This window comes from Parasteatoda tepidariorum, chromosome 5 (genome assembly GCF_982258835.1).
Source record: "Parasteatoda tepidariorum strain Cologne lab strain chromosome 5, Ptep-v5.0, whole genome shotgun sequence".
Lineage (NCBI taxonomy): Eukaryota > Metazoa > Arthropoda > Arachnida > Araneae > Theridiidae > Parasteatoda > Parasteatoda tepidariorum.
In genome coordinates this window covers 27004556-27032273 of record NC_141759.1, presented here as the reverse complement: position 1 = coordinate 27032273, position 27718 = coordinate 27004556, and the positions used below count along the sequence as shown (strand labels likewise).

Genomic DNA, 27718 nt, shown 5'->3' with positions numbered 1-27718 from the left:
AAGATAAAAAGAAGTAAACCGTGAAGAAAATTGGGAAATTTGTTTGCGCATACAGCGCGAATGCTTCATAAAATTAGCTGTGTGTCACGTCTTTATTGGCCAATCAGATTGCCTTCTCCAGAGAACGTTGCTGAACTTTGAAACATGCTTTCATTAGAATATTAGGTTTAAGCGTAGCAACTTCAACTTTGATTTTGTTTGACGATTCAGTGTGTAAACAACAAATAGGCTGAAAACGTGCAACAAATTGGCTTCAAATATAAATAGTTAATACAGGTCGGTATTTTTTTTTTAAATCTCTGAAGATTTGATTAAAAATTTAACAGAGCCTCTTCATTTTGAAATGTGACTATTTTTTAGATTGGTATGATCCGTAAAATTAATTGATTTATTTTATCATCATTGTTTAACTTATGTGTAATTTATTGTGTTTAAAACTTAAGTTTGCACCAATTTTTGGACAAATTTAAATTTTATTAATTAACCTCCAATATTCAGCGTCTAATACAAGCGTATAAAATAACGTTAGCTAAATGAATGAGAGTTCAGAAGGAACCACTAAAAAAGTTTACTATAACCTTGTGTTTCCTAAATCCTAGGCTCATTATAGTGGAGTTAACTGTATTTCCCCCTCATAAGTTTATTTTATTTTTTATATGCTCAAATATGCCTTGTAAGTTTTGACTCATTCTCATTTTTTTACTTATTTATTCACAGCTAACTTTAAAATGAATCAAAATGGAAAGCCAAAGCCACTTAAGTTATGGAAGAGCGCTGGGATTAATGAAAAGAAGCAGGTAATTGTTATTCTTATGTAAAAAATTTATTGGACCTAAAAGTTACGAAAAATGTATCATTACTTTTTTTCTATTGTGTTTTGAATTTTTGCACATATACAGATGCAATATTCTGATTTATTTTATACCATTAAAATTTTTTATTTTATTATTTACTTATTGCTCTATCAGGAAAGGAGCATAACCTGCATTAAACATGCAGTTCCACCAATTATTGAAGTGCGGCTCATAGTTTTGATTGATCTTAATGAAAAAAGATCCTTTAATTTTTTTACTTTTTCAAAAATTTATTGAGGTGTAAATTATGAATGGTGCAAGTCATTGCTTTTAAAAGCATTTGAATTACACAGATTCCATCACAAGTCTTTGTACTTTTTTAATACCATATTATTCAAATGAAAATTGTTAGTATCCATATCCTTAATTTGAGTGACATTTGACTTATTTATTTTCATTTGTTGAAGGGTGATGGAGGTGGCTTTTAAAATCTCAATATTTTTAATACGACATTATAGTGATTTATGAGTTTCAAATCACATATTTTTATTATACCTTTTGCCTTGCAATATTTGTGCCAATTTCTTCGTCAACGCAAAGTTTTTTTTTTTCAATTATTGTATTCAGAGCTCATTCTAGGCAAGAAAAAAAAAGGGCAAGGTGCAAAAGTTTAAAAAAAGGGCATTATTATTCTAAAAAGGCAGTAATTTCTTTCTATGGGCTTTGCACGTTCTATTAAATAACATTGTCAATTAGTAAAAGAATTTTTTTCTTTTTACTTTACTATAAGTAGCAAAGCAATCATATCAATTACTAATATTTATTAATAATTTAATATACATATCGAGTTAATGAGCTAATTAGCTTAGTAATTTATTTAAAATGCATGTATAGATTAATAAAATAATAAATGTATGTTTTTGAGTTTCTGTAGTTGTGATTTAATAATTAATATGATTAATAATAATTATGATTTAATGAAAGTGGAAGTAACTGCAAACTTTCAAAAAAATGTGCAACAAGGGGGTGTGATGGCTATTTTTTCTTCTGCATATAAATCTGTGTATTGACAGCAATGACAAACTAAATAAAAAGAGTTAAAAATAACAAAAGTTTAAGAAATCCATTGTAGAGTTTGGGGAAAAAATAAAGAAGGGTTAAGGAAAGAAAAGGGCAAAGAGGATATGGAGTCTATTACATCAGGACACTAATTTACTTCAGGCGCAACAGGGTCAATTCTTTTGACTAAAAAGGCAGCAGGATACTGCACCCTGTTTACTCTATCTAGAATGAGCTCTGATTATATTCGCAGCTGTTGATGCTTATTTCCACATGGTTTTTTTGAAAAGCTTGATACTTGCAGGGCTCAAAGTTTTCCTTAAGTTCTTAATTTTTTTTTTTTTTAAATTAAGAAAGTGTCCTCAAATGTCTTTAGTTATTAAAAACTTTCATAAATATTTTGAAATTTTTGTTGAAGTTAACAGGAGTAATAAATATTATTTAAAAAAAAAAAAAAAATTAGAAATTCTATTGTTTGTCATGTAGCAAGGGATATACTGAAATGATAGTCAAAGTCTTCATTGTCTGTCAAGTATGGTTTTACTCTACTTCCATTGATTTGATGGCATGAAAACATTCTATGTTTGAGAAATATAAAAAAAGCTCCTATCTCTCTCACCCCTTACATCACTGTATCATAGTCTGCTATTTTTAATGGATGAATCCTCATATTTTGCTATTGCTCAACAATTTACCATCTTTAGACTGTTCCCTCTTTTTTTGTGCAATTTATGTAGAAACTTTGATTACTTAAAGTTAATATTTACTTTTTGCAGTAATTACATTTCATTGTGTCTAAAGTATATTACTCATAGTTCATGTTTAGTTTTTAATGAATTAGTTGAAGCAAAATATTTTTACAACATATTCAAAAAATTTTTTAAAATTTTTTTTTTTAAAGAAAAATTTCCCTTTAAAACGTATTTTCAATTAAATTGGTGATTGGCAAGATGAAGGCAATGGTTATTTAATGATAAGCAATACTTTATTTGTGATGCCAGAATTCTTTTCTTTTATCCTTTAATGCAAATAACAGCTTTCTTCTTGCTTTAAAAATAATTGAAAATTGTCTACCAATTTGTTATTTGTTTCATTAAGCTATCTTTTTAAGTTACACCATCATCACCAAACATGCGTCATCAGTGATTTTGCTTATGTGCTAGAAGGCATCAAATATGCCAAAAATCATAAAAGGGACTTGAAAAATTAGTTATGTGTCAATTAGCTTCCATCTGTCTTAAATGTCAATTGACAATATTCTATAATAGTTTCACATTGTCTGAAATTATCTATTTCTAATTGTAAAGTAATAAGTTAGGGATCCTCGAGGGAGATGACGGCAGATGTCGAGTCTAGCTGAGGTAGGACGTCGCAGTTGCTGGTGTGGGCTCGTTTTTTGGGGACTCATCGGTAGAAGCATATTGTGTCGCCATTGTATCTTTGTTTTATTTATCAATAGATACAATGATTGTGAATGTGAATATAATTGAATAGACAAATATGTAGATAATTTATATCCACTTTTAGTAAAATTCTTAAAAAATTCTTAAAGTCCAAATTCTTAAAGTCATAGGTCCTGAGGACCCTTATTTCTAAAGTATATGGTATTTGCTGGCCATAAATAGCATTTTTCACCAAACAGTTGTTAAATTTTCTCATAATCTCATTTTCCATTATGCTATTTAAGTTTCAAAATATTAAAAAATATCTGAATAATTAAAGCACAAATAAAAGAAACCAGGGTTGGCAGGTTTTTGACACGTGACAGTTTTTGACGGTTTAAACCGTCACGTCAAAAACCTCACTGTCGAAAATGTCAAAAACCTATATTCATATGTGAAATTTAATTAATACATAAAATTTATATATTTTTTATAAAGGATAGTGTTTCTAAATATGTTCTAGAAAAAATAAATTTAAAATTTTGAAGAAATACTTATATTTTGAATTGTAACCAAAATCTTGTACTTTTGAAAGCTCACATCTTTTGTAATATTATGTATTCATTTTCATGTGTTATTGAAAATCTGCAGCAATATTATTAAGAAATTTATTTATAACCAAATTTAATGTATAGTATAGATTATACTAAAAATTAGACATTTTTAAAGATAAACATTAGCAGTTTTGTACATTAGACATCTTTTAAAGAAAAATCTCTTTAATATTCTTTTAAATCTTCTTAATAATCTTTTTAACATAAGACAATACAAATTTAAGTGCTTTCTGTTAAATACACAGAGTAGTTAGTGTCGATTTACAGTATATTCAGCCTATTCATTTACTATGCTGAAAATTTAGTTTATCCAAATACTTGTGAATTTCATTTTGCTGAATACTATATAGTTTTGTTGAATATCTAAATATTCAGCTGTTGAATAATTTTTTCTTGCTTTCAAGATATGCATTTGTATTCTTAATACAAGTGGAGAAAATTGTTTTAAAATAATAAGTGTAATAATTATAAATAAATATAATAAACAATATGAATTATATTTATCATTATTCACAAATATAACTACTTTTAAATTCAAATTAACATACTGGATAATAAAGATAATCGGTATAACATTAAAAAAAAATTTTTATACACTTGTATCAAGTTTGTATTTATACAACATAACTTGTAAGTTCCTTATAAATATTAGTTATATATTCCTTATATGTCAAAAATGCATAATAATAAACTTTTAATTTTCTTAAGTATCAAAAAAAAAATTTTTTTTTTCAAAATATAAATATTTAAACAATTTTTGTGCAAAATTTTTCTGCACATGCATTTGAATACAAATTTCTGAGATTTTAAATCTGTTATTTTACTTTAATTTTAATTAAAAAATATTTTAAAACCTGCTGATTACCTATAGTATAATTAAATTTCAATATAATGCATGCCAACTGTTGGTAGTTTTGAAGTTTATATATTTTCTTGGCAAACTTCAGTTTTTGACGGTTTAAACCAGTATTATACCCTTGTCATGTCAAGAACCACTTTTTGATGTCAAAAACCCAACCCTGAAAGAAACAAAACATATAAAGAGATAAATTAAAAGCAAGAGATTTTGATGGAACGTCAGAGAGTTGTTGATTTTTGAGAAAATAGTTTTTCTGTTTGGAATTTGAGGTTTATACTACTAACCCGTTACTTTTTTTTTTTTTTTTTTTCCTTTTCCTTCAAGGTTGTTTCCAGTCTGTTACTGGTACTTTAATTTTGTTCATTTATGTGTGGATTTTAAATAAATTTGTTTTTTTTTTTATAAAAAAAATATTAGAAAAAAACTGTTTCTTAATATAGCTTGACTCCTTGCAATGCCTTAAATTTCTAGTATATTTATATCATTTTTCAAATATTTAATTCAATATGAATTTTGTTTTAAGTCAAAAGTGAATACATTTAGTTAAAATTTTAGTGATAGTCTAAAACTAATAAATTACCATGAAAAAGACACTTTTTTTTGTGTTATCACAGGGGATAAAAAAGTGCCTGTATGATCCTTGTTGATTAAATTGTGTACTTCTAAAATTAGTAATTAACTTTTATTTTAATTTTACTGTCTAACAACTAAAAATCAAAAGTGATACATATTTATTTCTAAGTGCTTAAGATGATTTGTGATTGTATTAAGAGTTTCCTGATAAAATTATTTTGAAGAACTAGGATTTTTTTTTTCATCCCCAAAAAAATATGTTCTGAAAATGTTAAATGCAATTACATAAATTAAAAAACTTTTATTGTTCAATATAGTTTAAATTTTGTTTAAAATTCTATATCTAAATGGTAATTTTTAGTCATTCAGTTAACTATACTTTTCATCTCCTTCATGTCTTAAAGTTTTTTAACTCTGTTGATTTTATCATGGTGATTATTCTAGATTTTAAAAACTACAGTTCCTCATGATCCAGTTCTTTAAAGTTTCTGATTCTTTTTATACCAAAAGCACGATCCAATTTAAAACAGTATGGTATAAATCTCCATTTTAAAGGTATACAGAAAAAATAAATGTTTTAAATTTTTAACCATGTTATTTTTGCTAAATGCTTAACTTTAACACCTTTATAGCCTGCAATATTTTGAGTGATATAAAATAAATTTAAATGTTAAAAATTAAAATGCAAAAGAAATAAAATAAGCAGAAAAAAGAATTATTATTATATATATATATATATATATTTTTTTTTAGAAAAAAAAAAAGACTACTACTAATGATCTGTGATATTGAGCAGACAATAAATTCTCTACCTCTTCATCTATCTAATTAATATTAGCATTTATATAGGTGTGTGATTTTCAAAGTTATACTTGTCACTAATTTGTGATTTGCATACACTTACAACTTTTTAAGCTTATATACTATTGGTTATACTCTTACTCTTTAATGAAATTGTGTAACTAATGTAAAAAGATTTGATATGGAGTTTAGTTTGCGCTTTGTTTTAAGTCAAGCTGCATATATCAGTTACACTTACCGTGGGCAAATAGAAATAAAAAAAAACAGCTCATATTCCATCGTAGACAAAATTGGAAAATAATTATATTAGAATAATCAGAGATTTTAATTACCTTCAACTAAGCAAATACCTGTACCTAAGTAAACCAGCTATATAATATGATACATGATATTCACAGAATTGTTTTTTCCTTTTGGTGTTTGTATAGAAATGGGAAATATTTTTTAAAATTCTTTTTTAGATAGTTTCCCCCAGAATAAAACAATTATTTTGACGCGTTTTTTTTAAATAATTATTATATAGGTGGTTTCATGGTCATGCATACTAACTTTATTTTTACATTTTGTCTATGATTTTTTGGCTTATTTGACGCTCTATTGCACATAAGCGAGGTCACTTGACATGTTTTTGAGAAGTTTTTTTTTTGTGAAATGTTTATACTTTTTAAAATTTTCTTTAGTTTCTCTCTTTTTGAATTGTATGCTTATAGTTTTCTTTCTTTCCTTTTTTAGAAGATTTTTAAGAAGAAAGTGAAAACTGAGGGCCAAGATAGAGAAGAAACTCCTAAAAAACGAGTTTCTTTTCAGGAAAATGTTCAAGAGGTTCATCTTGCTCAAAATAATAAAAAAATTTTAAAAAGGAAAAATGAACCAAATGCTTTCAGTTCCAACAAAAAGCAAAAAATTCCTAACAGTGCCAGAGATTCAACGAAAGAAAAACAGCTAGAAAATGTAAAAACAAACACTAAAAAAAAAATTTCTGAGAAGAAAAAGAAACCTGACAATTTGACTAGAAAGGAATGGAAAATGCTTCATTTAGACAAGACTTCTAAATCTCCAAAAGAATCAACAGAAAACAAAGAAAGTCAAAAAACAGCTAAAAGTCAAGTACCATTAACCAAGGCCGATAGAAAAAAATTAAAATTTAAAGGAAAGGGTAAAGAAGAATTATTTGAAGTCGTAAAAACATTGAAGACATGCTGGGAAGAGCTTCGGAGGTACGTAACATGTAAATTAAGTAAAATAATTATTATTGCTAATTCTATTTTCTAAATATGTTTTTAGTAATCATATTCACTCCTCATACAGTTTTTCTTTTATTAATTTTTAAAAAAATTTAAAGAAATAACTGGCTTATTGGCTTATAACAAATTATTAATATTTTTAAATAAACTTGTCAAAAACTTATACATGTAATTTGTAATCATAATCAAGTTCATTCCACGTACAGTGTAAAAAGTTCTTGCCTGTTTCAGGCATTTGTAGTGTGTATGGATTCGTGTCTACTCACATTAGCATTTCGTTTTGTATGGAAAAAGTAATATTCCAAATCATATCTGAATTTGCAGTTTAATATATTTTTTTGTGTGTTTATTATTCCAAGATTATGATTTGATTAAACCCTAATAAGTATAAATTTATTATACAGTTGTATTGAATGGAATGTTACTGTATATTAAAATATATACAAATGTCATAGACCATTGAGATTGTTGTGCTATTTATATTATTTTATTTTAATTTGATATGTAAGAGCAGTTAAATCTGATACATGTGTTTATTTTTTAGGCAAGACCTCAAGGAAGAAAAAAAAGGCCAGCTTTTAAAGCAAGTTTGTGGTCTTTTAAAGGGACGTGTAAAAGAGGTATAACATTCATTTTAAGATTATTAAATACTAGTTCTTCTATCATGTTTTTTGATTTTATTAATTCAGAAAATAAAAATTATCTAAACAAGCAAAACATATTTATATTATGGAGCACTTGCACTCTAACGAAGAAACCCAAGTTCTTGGTGTTGGGGCTGGTTTTTTCATAATTCATATGGTGTTTTCAGCTCACATTGACTGCATTGCTATTGTAAACTATCCTACTTCGAATGGTGGATCATGCATTATGGGGATGTTTGCCGCTTGACTAACTTCGGAAGAATTTTATGATTTTCTAATTTATGGAATGCAAGTTGAATTAATTTAAAAAGTTCTCCGTAAAGGTAAATTTGTCCCAAGGTTGATTAAGAACATCCCTTGTTTTATGAGTGCAGTTTAAAATTTGAAGGCTATAAAATTAAATTTTGTGTGAATTGAAAAACAAATTATGTGTGAATTGATTATTCAAATTTAACACTGGTTATAGGTTGAGAACTACAATGTAACAAACAGTAAAGTTTTTGATTTTTTAATATTAATGGAACGTTATATTACATTTGATATTTTTAAGTTAATTTAATCTTTCTATAAAATTATTGAGTATACTTTTCGTTTTTGCAGTTCACATTTGCTCATGACACTGTCCGTGTTCTAGAGAGTGTTTTTAAACTGGGAGCTGATACTCATCGTGCTTTGCTTCTCGATGAGCTTAAAGGTAGAAACTGTGATTTTTTTATTTGTTGCATGTTAAATTTTCTGTTGCTCATAAAACTTTGTGCTCAACTTGATTTTATTTATTATTTGACAGATGATTTCCTTCCATTGGCTAAGTCTAAGTATGGGAAATTTCTGCTAATTAATGTCCTGAGACATGGGTAAGATGTTGCTCTTTATTTCCAGAAAATAAATATTTATCTACTGGCAATATTGTTAGCAGATAATTGTATAATATGAAAATCTTTACCTATTATAAGTAATTGAGCAATGATTTGCTTATTTTAATTATTGTGTTGTTTTTATCTGAAGTGTGATTTAGTATGAAATTAATATTTGTTATACAGTCAGACCTCGATATAAGGTCATCCGCATATAAGGTCATTTCCGAAGTCCCGGCTCACTGAATAGGAATTCTTTGTTACAGATTATCGGATATATGGTCAAGTTTTAAAAATTGCTATCGCTTATAAGGCCATTTTTATCTGAGGCGAGGGAAGCTCTTTTCTAACAAAAGCCTATTTAACTTCCTTACAAGGCAATTACTCCTCGAGTTCTAGGAAAATGTTGCAACCAACGAACAAGCTACTATTTCTGAAATTGTTTCACAAGTTGTGGACACTGAGGACACTGACAGTGGTCCTGAGACTGTAGCTGTAACCCAAGTGGAAGTCTTCAATGCAATAAATGTCAGTCAAAAATTTTTTACAAACCATGAGGGAGCTTAGGAACATTTTGATAAGTTACGGAATCTATAAAACATAGTTAGAAAAATGAGACCAAAAACGAGACAGACCTGCATAAATGATTATTTTAAATAAGGTAAGATGTAATGAATGTATGTACACTTTGAGGAAATTTGTAAACAGCTTTATTTTAAATAAATAAAAAAATTTTAATCTAACTTTCTTTAATTCTTCACTAATTCTTTTAAAATTTATTGACTTAAATATTTAATTCATGGCTGATCGTTTTCGTTTGTATTACCATTTTTAAGAAATCCTAATGTGTACTATTTACGAGCTTAGTTACGAACTGCTAATGAATCGGTTAAAAGGTCACTTTCGCAATGTCCCTTAGGGTGACCTTATATCGAGGTCTGACTGTTTTCACGAATTTAACGATAAAGAAAATAATTTAATACCTCTTTAGTTTTCTTTATACATCTATATATATATTGTTTTTGGCTTCTTTTTTTTACTGTGAAGTTCATATAAGACATAGTAGTTTTATACTTTCTTACTCTGCTTAAGAGAAAAAAAAAGTTTGTGAGTATACATGTTTTAATGTAGCTTATTTTAATAAAACAAAATTTTTTTAATAAATTATGATTTTTTTATTAATTTTTTTTTACTTACTAAATTTGTAATATGTTAGGAAAATTTTTAAGTGGTTAATTATCTATCTATTGAAAGTGACTCTTCCTAAATTTTGGCTACTTCTAGTTTAAACAGCTTGATTTCTTTGATAGTCTGTTTGTTATGTTTTTGTTTCAAAGGTGCATATCATAAAAGAATTTTTGCACATAGTTTCAATATATTTTGCATTTACCAAAATTGGTCAATATTCTATGTATACTTAGCAAATTTTGTTTGATTTATTTCTAGTTCCAAAAACCAGAAAGATACAATTATAAAAGCATTTCATGGAAAAATTGTCAAGCTTATTAGGCATTCAGTGAGTAATTTTTATTTTGACTATTTAGTTTGTGATTATATTATAGGCTAAAACTTTGTAACTTATATTATTGTTATTGTAGCAAGCATCAGAAGTCGTTGAAATGGCTTTTAACGAGTGTGCTACTAATCCTCAAAGATTTGAAATGATACAAGAGTTTTTTGGACCCAACTACAAGTTTTTCAAGGTAAAAATATAAGCTCAGAAATTAACATTTGTTTTTGCTTACTTAATGTATGATGCAAGAAATAATTAAGAATAAAAAATTATAAAATATTAAACATTGTTATCTGAAAATAAGTACTCTCTAAAAATAATTAATTCATTACATGGTGGGTGATGGTTGTTATGAAAAACAGCATTGTATTAAATTAAAAAATATAGTTTTGTTCAAAGCAGGTCAATTTAAATTTTCTATGGCAAAAGATAACTTTTTGTGGTTTATTATGTCATTAGAATCTGCTAAAGCAAAAATGAAATTAAAAAATGTATTTTACTTATTAATTAAGTGGTAGTAGTATATTTTTAGTGAGTATATTTTTTCTGAGGAAAAGAGTCAAATAAAATGTTCTTACTACCTAATTTTAATCTTATCCAGATATGCAGCAGTCCCAATACAGATATGTACACACACCCAAATATATATGGTGAATTCCTTGTTAGCATAGTAAAAAGAAAAAATTATATTGTTTGTTGTTTACCTCAGAAATTATTCTTTACAATTTTTATAGATTACTGATGTCCATTCACTGGATCAACTACTTGAAGCAAACCCAGAGAAGAAATCAAATATTATACAACATATGAAAGAAGAATTGATGAAAGTTTTGGACAAGTAAGTAAAATGAAAATACCTTGGATGGTTAGATTTGATTGGTGTGATATTTTTCTTTATGTAAAGAAACCACAGTTAATTTTGTTGAAATGCATTACCTATGTTCGAAATCAACTTTACAGTGATGAAATAAAGAGATGTGCTTTTGATGTAATTATACCTGCTTTTGGGACTCAAATGTATATTTGAATTAACTAAGTATGTGGGCTTTGTTTAAACCATGATAAGAAATTAATTTAATAACAATATTTCCTTTTTGTAATAAGTAAAAAAGCTTAATATTAATGAAAGAAAATTTTTTGTTGTTGTACATGTTAACTCTTAAAAGTATATTTGTAAGAATCCTTGTCAAAAAGGTAAACATCACCGATTGGAAAGTAAATTCTTGTATAATATATGAGTAATAATAAATTTCTCTCAAAATCTAATGAATCACTACTATTGAAAGGCAGGGCTGAAAATAGGGATGTAACGAATAATGATCTGACCGAATTCCGAACATTTGACCAAAAAGATCAGTTGAATACCAAATATTCAGTGACTGAATAGCAATATTTCTTTTCTTTTTTTTTAAAATCATTAATAAGTATTGTTTTTTATATATAAATAAGTTTAGTCATTATTGAAAATTAATAAAAACTTAGCTGTATTATTGGTGTGTGGTAAGGAAAAAAGTTTAATAGTTATCTATTAGAAATATTTAAGATTAATAAAAAAGAAATAGCAAAGAGAATTAGTAAATAAAAAGAGAATTAGCAAAAAAATTTAAAATACAAAAATTTAATGCTGAAAATTAGAAATGTAATGAAAAGTGATTTGGTCAAATATTCAGCCGAAAAAATCTTCCAAATACCAAATATTCAGCAGCCTAATAACAATATTTTTTTTTAAAAAAAAATATTCTTGAATAGTAATCAAAATTATTTGAAAATAATCAAAACTTAATTGTTATAATGTGGTAAGGGGAAGAGAAAACTTTTTTAATAGAAATGTTTAGAAAAATAAAGATAAGTAGATATTAAGGTACTTAGAAATATTTAAAATGAAAAAAAAAATAATAACTGACTAGCAGCTGTTTAAAAAAAAAAGAGATAAAAAAAAATATCCACTAATTCTTAAAATTAATGCCAGAAAAGATAATACACAAAGGCCAAACAGAAGAATTAACAATGAAAAATAAAATTTCAGCCGGGTTTTATGTTTACTTCCTATTTTCCTCAGTCGAGATTTATGGCAAAAAAAACTTCTTTTAAATATCTTTAATAATATTTCTGGATCTACAGTGTGTCTGCTATTTTTTTCTTCATTATTATCAAGAAATACATTCTAAATATCCAAACTTGAAGAAGATATACTACAGTAGGGAAGCGATTATTCGGAACGATCGGGGCCATCGCTATTCCGGATAACTGATTTTTCCGGTTTTCAGAATCGCTACAAAAAGCCGTTTTTTTTTTTTTTTTTTTTTTTTTTTTTATTGTTAAACCCTGCTAAAAAAAATATTTTTTTTGGAAATAATCTTAAAAAGAAGAAAAAAACGATGGAGTAATACACTAATGATTATTTCCAAAATGATTTTGTAAGGTAAACATCTTTTTTAAAGGAAAGAAAAATCCTAAAATCTTATGAGGAAAAAATAATTTTTTTAAAAAAATGGCTGGAAAATTTATTGAATTCCGTTCCGGTTTTCTGGTTTCCGGATAACGGGTTCTGTACTGTACTTCAATAAACATTCAATCCACCTATGAAACTGTAAATATCTAATTAGTTCTGCAGCGACCTACTGCAATAAACATTCCAAATATGTTTATTGAAGTAGGTCATTGCAGAACACCCACTATATTTTTCAGGCATTAAAATTTACCATAGTTTTCAGTATGTCAATAATAATCAGCCAATTAAGGATTATTTTTCTTTGATTTTGTATATTACTTGCTAAAAACAGTTAACTACTTTATTGTTTGGTTTAACTGTATTCCTTCCTTGTCTTAGCAATGATCAGACAATGCAGTAGCAATGACTGATCATGACTTAGCAATGATCAGTATTTATCTAAATTTGTAACCATTTGAATAATTTTATAAAGGAATATTTTGACTCCTTTAACCATTTTATAATATGTATAGGTTGGGTAACCAATCCATATTTGGTGTAAATTAGTTAAGTGAATTTTGCATTCAGATTTAATTTTCATTTTAATTGTTTGGAGCGGGGTAGCCATCTCCTTCATGGGGAATCAAAATAATAATGATTGCCTGCATTTGGAAATGTACCCCTGACTAAGCCCTAGTCTGATGCTAATTAAGTGCTGCTGTTACTGCATTGGTTGCCACAGACAACTATTTGCAGCTATTTTTGGTATGAGCAACTTTTTCTGTTCTGAAAATGCTTAAAAGAAGGCAACTATTTTTAATAAAGGGAGACTTTTCTGTGCTCCGAGCGATGCTTTTCATAGCATTAATTGGGTTGAAAATCAGCGACTCGCTGGAGCTTCTGAACGTGATGAATCTTTTTTTCTTAAAAAGTAGAAAATGTCGAAAATTTTGAATTGCAAATTTGATTTATTACTCTTTAATTCGTTCAATTTGCATGGATCCAATTGTAATTCTATTTTCTTTCTCGATTGTCTTTTCAGCAGTTATTGCTATGTAATTCTGCCCATTTTGTAAAATTTCAGTTTTTATATTTTTTATACAATATTACGGTGTGTGAATTCTGAATTTGAGTAATCATTTTCGCAATATATATATGTATATATCAATTATTGATAAAGGCAAAAAATTTTTCAAAAAGTGTTTTTTTTTTTAATGAAGTCTTTTTATGAATGAGTTCCAGTTAAGTATTTAATTTTCTGCAAATATACAAATTTTTTTGGATATAAAAATTTAGAACTAGAAGACTAACGTTATATAAAAATTATCATATTTGACACCAACTTGACTAAGTGGATCATGATATATGCTAATTAAGTCATTTAATAATATTTTAGTCATATTAGGCAACTATTATAATACGAGGGTTGCTATTTATATTTCTGGCCTAATAATGAAAAAACAAATATGTAGGATTGAAATTGGTTTTATTGTTTTTCAAAATATTCTCCATGATGATCAATACACTTTTGCATGTGTTTGAACCAATTTTCAAAGCACTTTTTCCAGTCCGATTGAGGTAGCTCCAAAACACGCTTTTTGAATGCATCAACCGCTTCTTCGGGGGTCGAAAATCGTTGTCCACGTAATTTATTTTTGATTTGTGGTAATAAGAAGAAGTCATTGGGTGCCAAATCAGGGCTGTACGGCGGATGACCCATCAGTTCGATCTTTCGCTCCGTCAGAAATGCCTTTGTTTGAGTCGATGTGTGAGAGCTCGCATTGTCATGATGAAGAATGATTCTCCTGTTCTTCTGCTTTTTTCGAATTTCTCCGATGACTTCTGGCAAACAAATGGTCGTGTACCATTCAGAATTGACCGTCCTGCGTTGCTCTAACACAACTGTTGCCACATGACCGTTAATGCCGAAGAAACAGGCAATCATTTGTTTCGATGTGCTTCTTCCTCGAACAACTTTTGTTGGTTTTGCCTCGTCTTGGAAGACCCATACAGTTGATTGCTGTGTTGTTTCCGGCTCATATGCATAGATCCATGATTCGTCACCTGTGTAGATGTTATACACAGCCTTTGATGTACCTTGAACGTATTTTTCCAACATTCCCTTGCACCAATTGACACGAGCGTTTGTCAGATTATGCGGGATCCAACGCGAACAAATTTTTTTTACGCTTAAATGTTTATGCAATATTTTATTGATGCTAGTCATACTAATGTCCAAAGACGCCTCTATCTCACGGTATGTTACATGACGATCTTGCTTTATCCGTTCACGCACAGCATCGATCTCTTCTGGCATAACAACGGATTTTGGGCGACCTGCATGGGATTCGTCCTGGATCGAACATCGACGACGATTAAATTCGTTATACCAATTTTTTACAGTGCTGTAGGATGGCGCTTTATCGCTGAATAAAGAATTAAGTTCATCGAAGCACTCTTGTCTTGACAATCCACGTCGAAAGTTATGAAAAATAATGGCACGAAAATGTTCACGATTCAATTCCATTTTTTGAAAGAGAAGAACTTTTCAATTTACTGTCAACAACACAAATGAAGCTATAATGGTAAATCGTGTGCTGAATTTATGTTTAAAAATATCAAACTTTCGATTAAAATCGTCTGCGGTCGCCTAGCAACACTGACTGTTGCCAAGCCCAGAAATATAAATAGCAACCCTCGTAATTTACAGCAACTATTTTCATGGTTTAGGCTTCTAAAAGCAATTACTTTGTTGTTTTTTTCTGTGGAAACCCTGCATTTCCCATATTATATAAAAATGCGCATATAATAACTTATATTAACAGTTATTTCAGTGTTTATTTTGTAACATTTTTAGGACTGTTGTAAAGCATAGTATTGTGCACCATGTCCTCTGGCAGTTCATGAAACATTGTGATCCGACATCAAGGTCAGATATTATTGAATCTCTTAGAGACATAATTCCTGAAATACTTCACACAAAAGATGGCTCTCTTGTTGGAATGCATTGTGTTTGGTATGGTTCTATAAAGGTAAATTTTCTTTTCTTATCTTGCTTGTATGATCTAGCTATAGTATAGCTGTGCCATTTGTCCCTAAATTTGTTCATTGTCTACCATTTTAAATATTAATAGTTTCAGTGATATCTTTAAATCACACACATAACAATCTAAATAAAAAAACATAGATATTAAAAGTAAGTTAGGTGTTTAGGCAGTACACTTTTTATTTACTGCCTAAAATTATCCAAAATCTATGGCACTAAAATTAAGCACTAGCAATTTTATGTGTTACCACTATGAACTTCATATAAAAAATATCTTACTGTATATTTTACTAAAATCTGTAAGTATTTTATTTTCAATCTATATATATATATAACGCCCGGCAGAGAAGCGAGCACTGCAGAGTATTTTTTGTCTTAAGTTTTAATTTTATTAAAAGAAATTCAAACAAGGGAAAATTGCCGAGACTCCCTTTTTTTTCTTCGAAATATCTCAAAATTTGTTTAGAATAAAAATTAAACAGCTGAATTGAAAGAAAACAGCAAAAAGTATAGAATTTTTATATGTTACTTGATTACAGGCTTAACTGTATAAGCATTTATTCAATTTTTTTTTTAGTGTCATTGTATAGCATAAGAACCTTAAATTTTCAAATTTCACTACATGTATGTTAGATTAATGAGGATTTTGTAGAATAATAACCTCTTTATAAAGATAGTATTGGATATTCGCTCCATATATTCTGCTACTAGGCATTTGTCAGACGAATTTGTAGTTAGCATTCCAGTATTTCAAAGGAATTTAATTCAGTTTACTTCTAAATTACTAACAAAGAATAGCTTTGTTACTAAAAAAAATTTGACCGTAGTTCATTATTTACGGAAATATTTCTTTTTTCTCCATTAAAAGTGTCACCTTTTAAATTTAAACTTTTTTTTAAAGATAGTCTTTTTATCTTTAAGTCTGCGCTGTGGCACCATAAGGGGTAAAATGCCATGTGTCACCACATTTCTCTCTCTCTCTCTCTCTTTTTTAATGCAGTTAGGTTTTGCGATTTTATGACCCAAATTTTTACGATTATTCACTTATTTCCCTAATTTCCTATTGACATCCTTAAAAGTATAAAATTGCATATTAGTATTAATTTATAAATGCTATAGGAAGGTGTGCCATTCTTTTATGTTTATTTCACTTTTGCTCTTAATTTTATGTATATTTTGTTTTGTATATTTAGGATCGAAAACATATAGTTAAAAGCATGAAAAAGTTTGTTCCCAAAATTGCAACAGAAGAACATGGTCATATGGTTCTGTTGGCTATATTTGATGTGGTTGATGATACAGTGTTAGTTGAGAGGAACATCATTCATGTAAGTTTCTATTTTTATTAATTATACTCTATTTGTATTATTTATGTTCCAGTTGTATTCTATTTGTATTAACTACTTTTAACCATAAAACAAATCCTTCTTTGAATCTACAAATTTAGTACAAGCCTATTTATCAAGGTGAAATGTAATAACAGAATCTGAAATATAACTGCTCAAAATATGTATTAAAATAATATATCTTAATGATTACTGTGTCAGTTTATAGAATACCCAGTAATAAGCTTTTGGTCCTTTTGTAATTATGGAAATATCATAGATTTTTTTTTATTTTATTGTTTTTCCCCATTTAACATAGAATTGATAGAGTGCATACAGAGAATGGTTTTCCACTCTTCTATTATCAAAAAGTTTAATTATCTACCTTTTAAGGTTTCTTTCTGTCTCAGTAAGACCTTTAATGTAATTTCTTAATATTTATTAATTTCTAAGTCTTTTACTGAAGGGGCGATTTAGCCCCTCTTTTTTTATTGCTCTGTAATTCAAAAACTAACTTAATCAAAGTGTTCATTATTTCTGACTTTTCATAATTTGATTCAATAAGTGTCTATTTAATCATTCATGTGTTAGCCTTATAGAAATTTTTATATAAAACCCTATACCTAAAATGACAGAAGGGACCAGACTGGTCCCTTGGGTATCCCATAACCCCTGATAGTTTTAGGTACTCTTTGTTGTTTATAAGGCACCACAGTTTCATTAAAAAAACAAAACAGGAGTATTTTAACATGGCTATTATTATTACTTATAAAGAAAAGGAAACTCAGTTATCAAAGGAACTAATGTACATGAATAATTGTAAAGCCAGTATTCTGTTTAATCAAATATTGTTAACCAAATCAAATAAATTACCATACAATTTTGATTATCTAATCTATAATATATTTTTGTTAAATTAATTATAATTATATTTTAAAAAGTTTAAACGATTTATTGATCTACAAGGATTTTCTCTAATGGAAGATAATGTCATATAATAAATATAGTAGAACAAATAAATGGTTTAATTTAAAAATGTTTGTACCTGTTAAAACCTGAAGAACAAGCATAAAAAACATTTAGCACAAATTACTCTTGATTACCTATAATAAAGAAAAATGCCTTAAGAGTGAACAGTTTAAAAGGATGAAGGGAAATTTTCATTAAAAGGAAATAAAATGCTCTATTTGCAGTTTTATTTTAATTATTTAGGTTGGCTAACTGGTGTACAATTTAAATAGCTTTTAAAACATTGAAAATAATAGCCAAAAAAAAGTTTAAGATGACTTTATATTGATATACAGGTTTAAAGTGGGAAATATAAACAATCTACAAACTAATAAATTATAACTTAAATATTCAATTAATGTAAAATAAATTCTGTTTCTGATACTTTTTTTAAGGATTTAAGGCTACTTAATTTTGATGAAGAATTACATCACTGGTTTAAGCTTAACAATTTATTGTTTCGACATTATGTTCTGTTATGAATTTTTTTTTACTTCATAATCTTGCCTTTCTTTTTCCTTTAAAAGACTTGTTATGATTTCCAAATGATATTATTTTTAATCTAGTGGTGTTTTTGTTACTGTTTCATAATAATTTATCTTTAAATTTGTTACTTATTTATCTTTTCTGTTATTTTTCTTTAGGAATTATGCAAAAATTTAGTTACTATCTGTGACAATGTTCATGGCAGAAAAGTATTAATTTATCTACTTAGTCCCCGTGATTCTCACTTTTTCCATCCTGATGTCATCAAAATCTTGAAAGGTGGTGACAGTAATGAAATTAGGTATAACATCTCTTTTTAATATAAAATCCAAAAAGTGCTAAGCAGAGTTTACTTTATTTAAATCACTTAGTTTTTTAATGTTATTTGTTAAAAGTTAATAGTTTAACATTATTAGTTTATAAAAAATGGATTCTTTTTTTTTCTTCAAAAAATTTGACTGTAGAATATTTTTTATATAGCAGGGTGTGTAGCGTTTTTAAAAAGTGCTTAAAGGTGCTTATTTTTGATTTACGTTTTTTGAAAGCCTTTAAAGTGCTTAATTTTCTATCTTTTCAGAAGATATTTTTTCTTTGCTGTGTCGATTGTTGTTCTAAATTGCAAAAAAATGCGTAATTTTCTCTTCAATATTTATCAGAAACTAGTTATTTTATCATGATTATGTGTAAGGTTTTTGAAAATGTTTTTGAATTTTATTGATTTTATTTTTATAAATTAAAAACTTTAAACAACAAAAAAAAAATAATAATAATTTTTATAACTGCACAAATCCTAATTATGATTTTTTTGTTTGTTTTTGGAAAGGGATTAAGAAGTACTTAATAGTGCTTAAAAAGCATTTAAAAGGTGCTTATTTTTTGTTGAAGAATCTGGCTATGCACCCTGTATAATATATTTAATTATAACATTAGGGTGTAAATGTTATAAAAATTTGATTCCATTTATGATAAAGGTATTTTACTAAGAGATAATCAAAGGGATATACTTGTAAATTATTATATTTCATAATAGCCTGAAAAAAATATAAATAACAGAGACGGCTAAACTTGTGCAAGAGTTTCACGAAACTTTTAATAAATTATAACTTTATATAGGATATGTTTATGTAATATGTATAGAGTGACACTTAGTTACAAAAGAAAGAAGATGGTTAAAAATAGCGAGAAAAAAAAGTGTGACATAATTTATGGGTAGCTCCTAAACTATTAATTGAATTAATCAAAATTTGTCTCAGTACTTTGTTTGCTTGTCATAGATTAAATTCTTTCATGTCAGGATTCACATGCACCTTAATGATTAATAGTTATTATGGGGCTTAGTAGTTGCATACTTCTATGGGTGGTAATGCTTGTTTACTCTCAAAACTTGTAAATGTAAAATTGTGTTGTCGCTGTTGCAACATTCAACCCAACAACTTGTAAGTCTGTAGCTTGAAAGCAAAGGAAAGAGAAGAAACTCTCTTTACAAGTAACAGTGGCTATATGTATATATATTGTCATTATTCATACGAAACAATATCTTGTTCGTCTATTTTTATATCAATTTAATGTGATAACATTCTGAAATTTCTAAAGCAAGAGAATTAAAAGTTGCTTACCATAATACTATTTCTTTAAATATGGTATAAAAATCTTTTTAGTGTCCGAAACCATAAAATGAAAGCTGAAAATTGAAAACCATTTATTGTAAAGTAATAATACAGTCGGGTCCCGTTTTAGCAAATTCCATGGGACCGAAGCTATTTCTACGCAATAATGAAAATTCGTTATACCGATATTACGAATTTTCAACATTAACAGATATTATTTCGTTACATTGGGATTACTATTCATATGAAAAATCAATTTACAGTTTTGATATTATATTTTTCATCTAGATTTGGGAAAATATCAATGTAATATTAAAACAGCGCACAAAACTAATGTAAACAATGAATTTATTAACACTTACTAATTAGGCAGATACATAATCAGTAATTTTTTTCTGAACAAATGATTTAGAACCAGTAGAAATTAAAAAAATTTCCAAATTATGCACATGTTCAAACAAAGTATCTGAAAAGATTTTTGGGCCCAGAAATATCTCTTTACAGCTTCCAAATTGGCCAAGGCTTGTGAAGCTGTAGGTACATTGTTTTCTTCTGGACATTCTTCATCATCGCTGCTGTCCGAAAGTAATTCTTGTTTGTTTTCTTGAATCATACGTACAATATCATTGTCTGTCAATGCTTCGCATGTTCTAGCATCATCTTCTGCAGTCAGAAAATCGTCAAGACTGACTTCGTTTGGCACTGATGTTTCTTTTGTCACATGTTCCCATAAAGGCTGCAAATCGATGATAACATCATTAATTTCATCGACTGTTTCATTGTCATTTGCTGAAATTAAATTTGCTTTCTTCCATCCATTACAGATGACTTTTTGGCTAATGTCTTTCCATGCTCCAGCAATCATATCCATTGCTTGCTTTACATCTGGTTCGGATCTTTACATCTGGTTTCCGATTTGCACAAGCATACGCCTCAGAAGTTGTGTTCGATACTTTCCCTTTACCACTTTAATTATACACTGGTCAAGAGGTTGTAAAATTGACGTACAATTAGGAGGAAAGTATTCGATGTGAATACATTCCAATTTTGGTGGCTCATTGTGGGGTGAACAATTATCAATAAGAAGCAGAATTTTTCTTTTCTTACGTTTCATATCTTCATCAAACTTAACCAACCACTCATTAAATATTCCAGTCGTCATCCACGCTTTGCGGCTAGATCTATAATCACAAGGTAGTGAATTTAGTGCCTGATATATTGTAGCAAAACAAAGCAGTTAAACGCAGTTTTGAATTTTTGCCTCCAATCCATTTATCCTTTTTAAACACCAAGGTTTTGTTTGGTAACGACTGGAAAAAAATTCCCGCTTCGTCAGAGTTGAAAACATTAGAAGGATCATAAGACCTAATTGCATCTGATATTTTTTCTGATTTCCAGTCATTCACAGCTTTTAAATCAACAGAGTTAGCTTCACCACAAATTTGCTTTGCAACAATACCATAACGTTCCTTGAATCGATTCAACCAACCAACACTTGCTTGAAAATTTTCGTTTCCTAAAGTTCTTGCAAATTCTAAAGCCTTTTCACGAATGAGGGGCCCGGAAGTTGGAATGTTTCGGGAGCGAATATCCTGGAACCATGCAAAAACAGCTGCATCTACATCTTGAAAATTTGAAAGTCATATCTTTTTTCTATGTGATCCGATCAATGCTGATTGCACTTACTGTTCCAACTTCGTTCGATTTTTTAAAAAAGTAGATAGAGTAGATGGGGATAGTCCATACTTAGTCGCAACGTCAGCTTTTTTTATCCCATGATCAACTGCTGAAATAATTTCCAGTTTTTGCTTAATGGAAATTTGTTTACACTTTTGACCACTCATTATGCTTAAGAAGGAAAACAAAATGCTTGCAAATGTTGAAAGCAGACAAACTGATTTAACTAACCTTCTTCTATTGAAGTTGCACACCACTCTGGTAATTTTCTGAAACTTGTTTACACCCCTTTTACACCTTGAGTTCTTAGAACAGCTCCCCCCCCCCTATTTAGTCTGTTGTAATTCAAGGAAGGAATTGTTCTGCTAAGGGTGGTCACTTCTAATCTATCATTCTTGACAAGCCCTTTCTATTGAATAGAATTCCCTCTTTTAAAAGCATGTGTATTTTTACTTCTTAAAACATGAATGAATCAATGCAAGGGTCAACTCAGGGTGGTCTCTTTCCAGTGATTCTTCTTTTTTTGACAGGTTTTTCACATTTGAAACTTATTAGTATTTTAAGGGTGATAAAACATTTCATTTCTGAGAGCATTTTTGAAGAAATGTGTCTTGTTCATAAAAGAAAATAAGACCTGGTGTTAATTTTCGCCTTCGCTAAATCGGATAATTGATTTCGTAATATCGGTATTTTTTATACATTGTTCACATGGAAATACATTTGGGGATTCGGAAAATATTCGTTACTTTGAAATTTTTGGTATTTCGAATTTCGCAAATACGGGATTTGACTGTAGTACGTATTAACTTAAAATAAAGTTCCAGTAAGGTTTCAAGATCATCCACATATTATTAAATGTAATTAAAATTTTTAAAAAATATCAGAAATACCATCTAGCAATCGCATCAAACTTCGTAACCCTCAAAATCTGTTATGTGTTGTTTTGTCAAACTATGGTACTCTTAGAGTCAAACTCTATTACTTATTCTCTAGACCTAAATATTCGATTGCCAATGACTAGTAAAAATTTTGAATCCTGTTTTAAGATGTTTTTAATGTTTGTTTATTTTCATTATTTTGCAGTAAAAAAAATGCTGATACTCGACAGTCTGAATTGAAAGCAATGATTGCTGATCCACTTTTAAAAATGATCAAGTCAAATATGAAAGAACTTTATACAAAAAATGCTTTTTGCCTATTCACTGTTACTGTACTTCAACATGCTACAGGTAAGCATCTTTTGATTATTAAAAAGAATATTTACATTGAAAACATTTAAATTTTAATCAATATATTTTTCAGGTGATAAGAAAGAAGTTTTTGAATCTATAGCTGATATCTTAGTTGAACCATACACATCTGATAACAAAAATACTCACCCAATTGAAAGAGGTGGTTCTAACTATATGTTGAAGCAACTTCTAATTCAAGATCAAGCTAATTCTACTGTGAATTGTAAGTTCTTTTTTTCTATTTAATCTCATGTGTAGTTTAAATGAAATAATAACTTATTTTGTTGTATGCTTATTTAAGAGTTAATGTTTCATTTATTATTCTTTTTGCATGTAGGACATTTGCTTATATAGCTTAGATCATATTGATTTAAAAGCATATTAATATACAGTTGAACCCTAATTATCTGACATCAAATCATACGACACTTTGGTTATCCTATACCACTTTTATCTTGCATTGAATTATTATCACAGTTGGTGTCTCTCAATTACTGCTGTGATTATGATTCTGAAATTTAGCTATTTAAAGAAGAAGAAAGAAAAGAAGAAGAACAATTAAATAGAAAACAGAAATGTTCTAAAGATTTTTTTCCATGATATTATATTGCTATTTATGATAGAAAAAATCAAACACACATGCTTTTTATTTTAAATTTTGTTGTAGCCACTATTTATTTTGAAAAAGCTCACTTGTAGTTATCATATCACAACTTATTATATTTTCATTATTAATATTCAATTGTTATGTGCCTTTCCTGCACCAATTATATCATAAATGCATACTGACTTGTCAGTTTTTTCATCACATACATTTGAGTAATTCTTTTTAACACTCAATTAAAAAACTTTTTTTATTATCTATCATATATTTATTGACCATTTTTAATTTTTTTGGCAACTTCATTTCAACTTTGTATCTCTCTAAAACCCTCGTTACTCAAAAAAATAATAATAATAATGTATTAAAAATTATATTGAATATTCTGCGAGTTCATCACTCTTAACTTAAAAAATAAACCTAATTTTTTTTAACTATTATATTTTAAAATATTGTAATGAACTAGTTTGCTATCATTAACATCTAAAATAAAATGAAAAATTCTTTTCTTTTTTTTTTTTTTTCATTTATTAGTGACAACTCATGTTATCAATTTCTTATTAAACAACTAGATTTTTACAACCTTGCTCTAAAGGTTGAGAATTTGATACTCCTGTTTACATAAATTTGAAACTTAACCTATTAATTATATACCCATCTCTAAATGAATTGATCACTTATGAACTAGAATTAAATTTTGAATTACTGACTTTACACTTCGAAACTTATTTCTAAGACATTAAATCTAAATCTAGTGAAGCATTTTTTTATTTACTGATTTAAACATTTATCGTTCATTTTTAACATATTTGTAACCAATAATCTGAGCATATTAAGTGATGTTTAGCAGATGTTTTTTTTTTTCATTTTTTTTTTTTCAGTTACTTAAATACTACTGTCCATTGTGGCAATATCAAATATTGTCACTGTATACAACAAATATTATGCTATGAATTTTATTTTATTTATTTATTTGCTTCGAATATAATTTAGCAAACTAAGATTTGTAGATGAAATAATATCTTCGGATTTTTTTAGAATAGCCTGAAAAATATGAATCAACTTTATCTAAAAGCATATTTAGTTCTTTGTTGCAATACAAATTATATATATATATATATATATATATATATATATATATATATATATATATATATATATATATATATATATATATATATATATATATATATATATATATATATATATATATATATATATAACAGTGTTTTCATCATAGAAAAAAACTGGCTGAGAATTTCTCACCCTTTCTCAAAAACAGGGTGAGAAATTAAAAAAACACAAATAGGCTTGAAAAAAAATCATTTCTTTTATTATAATACATTTTTAATGTCTTCTATTTTTTAAAGCATTGAATATTCTTGCTGCATCATCATAGATGATTTTGCCTTTACTAGGTATTTGTCCATCTTACATTAGTGCATGAAAAATTGGAACGTCTTACATGAAAAAAACCTTACCTACGGTAAACACGTGGTTGCAGAGAAATGTGTTATGAAAGGGGTTCCGTGGTTCGGTTGTGTTCTGTTGTTCGAAAAGGTTGAAATTCGCGAATTTTGAAATTGATGTATAGAATGCGCAAATTTCTCGCAGTAATAATTTTTTAATGCGATAAAAGAAAAGAATATGCAAGATTCTTGCGCTGTAGTGAAAACACTGATATATATATATATATAGCATGCTAACAACTACTCTTTTAGAAAATTATTTTGTTGATTGGTAGACATTTAAAAACCAAAGCTTTCTGGATATTGGGTAATATTGTCAAAATTTTAAAAGCCTCACCATGAAAGAGTTCAACAAAGTGAAGTCGCATATATACTTTTAAATCATTTATATGTAGTAGTATGGAAAATAAGTTCAAATGATTAAAGAATAATGCATTAAAACATAAACTTAGGTACCACTAGAATAAATTTTTTTAAAAAACAAAGTTTTTTAATCCGACCCTGGTATACATATTTTACTTTTTAGTTTGCTATTAATAATTGTTGATCACCCTCTATAGTTTTGGATTATGCTTGAATTAAGTTTTTTTTTTTTTTAAATGCACGCAAAACTTGTTATCGAGGATTTTTGAAAGTTTACTATTTTATGCTTTTAAATTATTATTTTCTTTTCCGTATAGGTACTTTTGGTGAAGCAATAGTTTCAAAAGTGCCGAAAGGTGTTTTGGCGACTTGGATAGATTGTAATCGAGGAGCCTTTCTTTTAGTCAGGTAATTATTTCATTATATTTAACATTGCATAACCCTTTTTATGAATGTGATTGTAATACAAAAGTTTAGATAACTCAGATAAACAGTTTCATGGTGCAGTTTGTGGCATTTACATGTTTTCATCGGGGAATTTTTTTAAAAATAACATATATTTTTTGTTTAAAATTGGCTTTAAAAATAATAATATTTAAAAAATATTTAAATTAGCACGCTTTTATCTCCCTATCTATCCTTCCCTTTTTATTGATCCCTATAAGAATTATTTGATTTCATTGTACTAATATTTAACACTGTTATGTCAATAACTTTCTTAGCCCAATTGAAATACTAAAACCAACACTATTAAAAGGAAGCATTAGAATTATTTGGGCGATTCCTTTTTTTAATAAATAAAACTGATTATAAATGTTTTTTAAGCAGTTTACCGATATTAAGTTCTTTATAGTTCCTTAAATTTTTTGGGTTTTCTGTGTAGCTGTGTCAGTTTTTCATAATCCTTGATAATCTGCTTCGTATATAGTTCTTAATAAAGAAAGTAGACAAACACTAGGAATTTTTAATGGAATTGTTTATTTTTGTATGTTAGCCACATTTGAAATTGGCATAAACAATTTAAAATTAAAGCTATTCAACTAATTACACATAAGTATTTCTATATTTGCTTTGTTATTTTATTTATTGAAAAGGTCATAAAAGAGGTGATGGATAGTCAACTATCATAGAAATAAAGTTGTAAAAAAAAGAATTTTATTTCACTTTTCGCCCGCACTATGTATTATTTATTTATTTATTTTAAATTATGAATCTTATTATGCAAACTAAATGTATAATCACTGTTAACAATATTTTTACAGGAACTGGTTAGCATTCCAAATGTACCGGAAAAACTTTTATTATAAAAAAAAATAAAAATCAGTATTGCAGGAAATATTTTAAAATTGTTTTGAATATGATTTTTTTTTATTTATTTGTCAAGAAATATTATGTGAAAAAAAAAAAAGAATTATTTTCCGGAAGCTTAAATTAAAGGCGCCTTCACCCATCACATGTTTGTAATGCACTTGTGAGGCACACACATACTGGCTTGTAGTCAATAATCAATGGATTCACATACTGGTTTAGTCAATAATCAATGTCATTTGATGCTAAATATATTCTTTATTTATAAAAACGAACTTATGTGAGACATGTTACACTTTTTATTTCATTACCCAAATTTGATATTCTTCTCTTCAAAGTTATAATATATGTTTATCACATGTATACTATAACTTTTAGTTATTTTAGTCACTCGTAGCTGTCAGTTTTAATTTGAAAGCATAAATTTGTGCTTAGATTGATTGTACTGACATTTTAATCTTTAATTGTAATAAAAAGTAATTAACATTGTATTTATTTATTATTGAATTAGATATTTAGTTGTAATTTCTATGTTATTTTAAGGTAATATCATGTTTTTACAAATGAAATACTTGAAAAATTTATTTTCTATTTTAGCTTAATAGAAACCAATGTACCAGCTGTAGCTTCTAAAATAAAAGAAGAAATGGAAGGACGAAAAGCTCAATTGAAAAAGAAAAATTTCATGGGAGCAAATGTTCTCCTAAAAAAACTTAAAGATTAATATACATAAATAAATTTTTTAAAAAAAGCTAATAAAATTTGGTTTAATTATTGTTATCGAGGTCTTCTGAGTCTCTCTTTTTCTCACTGGAGGAGGGAAGTATG

The 27718-nt window shown here is 27.7% G+C and overlaps 1 protein-coding gene across 2 annotated transcripts; it reads left to right on the top strand.

Moving 5' to 3' along the window:
* The first annotated feature begins 208 nt into the window (after positions 1-208).
* Positions 209-27670, top strand: peng (Pumilio and CPL domain-containing protein penguin). 2 transcript variants are annotated; one of them, XM_087163572.1, is made up of 16 exons: positions 209-276; positions 718-797; positions 6815-7299; positions 7871-7946; positions 8571-8664; positions 8758-8824; positions 10271-10340; positions 10423-10527; positions 11072-11175; positions 15626-15800; positions 17008-17142; positions 18792-18934; positions 23001-23146; positions 23220-23372; positions 25900-25990; positions 27488-27670. In XM_087163572.1, the coding sequence occupies exons 2-16, from the start codon at positions 729-731 to the stop codon at positions 27612-27614; spliced, it is 2040 nt and encodes a 679-aa protein (XP_087019698.1). In that variant the 5' UTR covers positions 209-276; positions 718-728; the 3' UTR covers positions 27615-27670. The 2 variants fall into 2 exon arrangements, with proteins under 2 accessions (XP_087019698.1, XP_087019699.1); XM_087163573.1 differs by having other exon boundaries at positions 209-364.
* Positions 27671-27718: the final 48 nt, after the last annotated feature.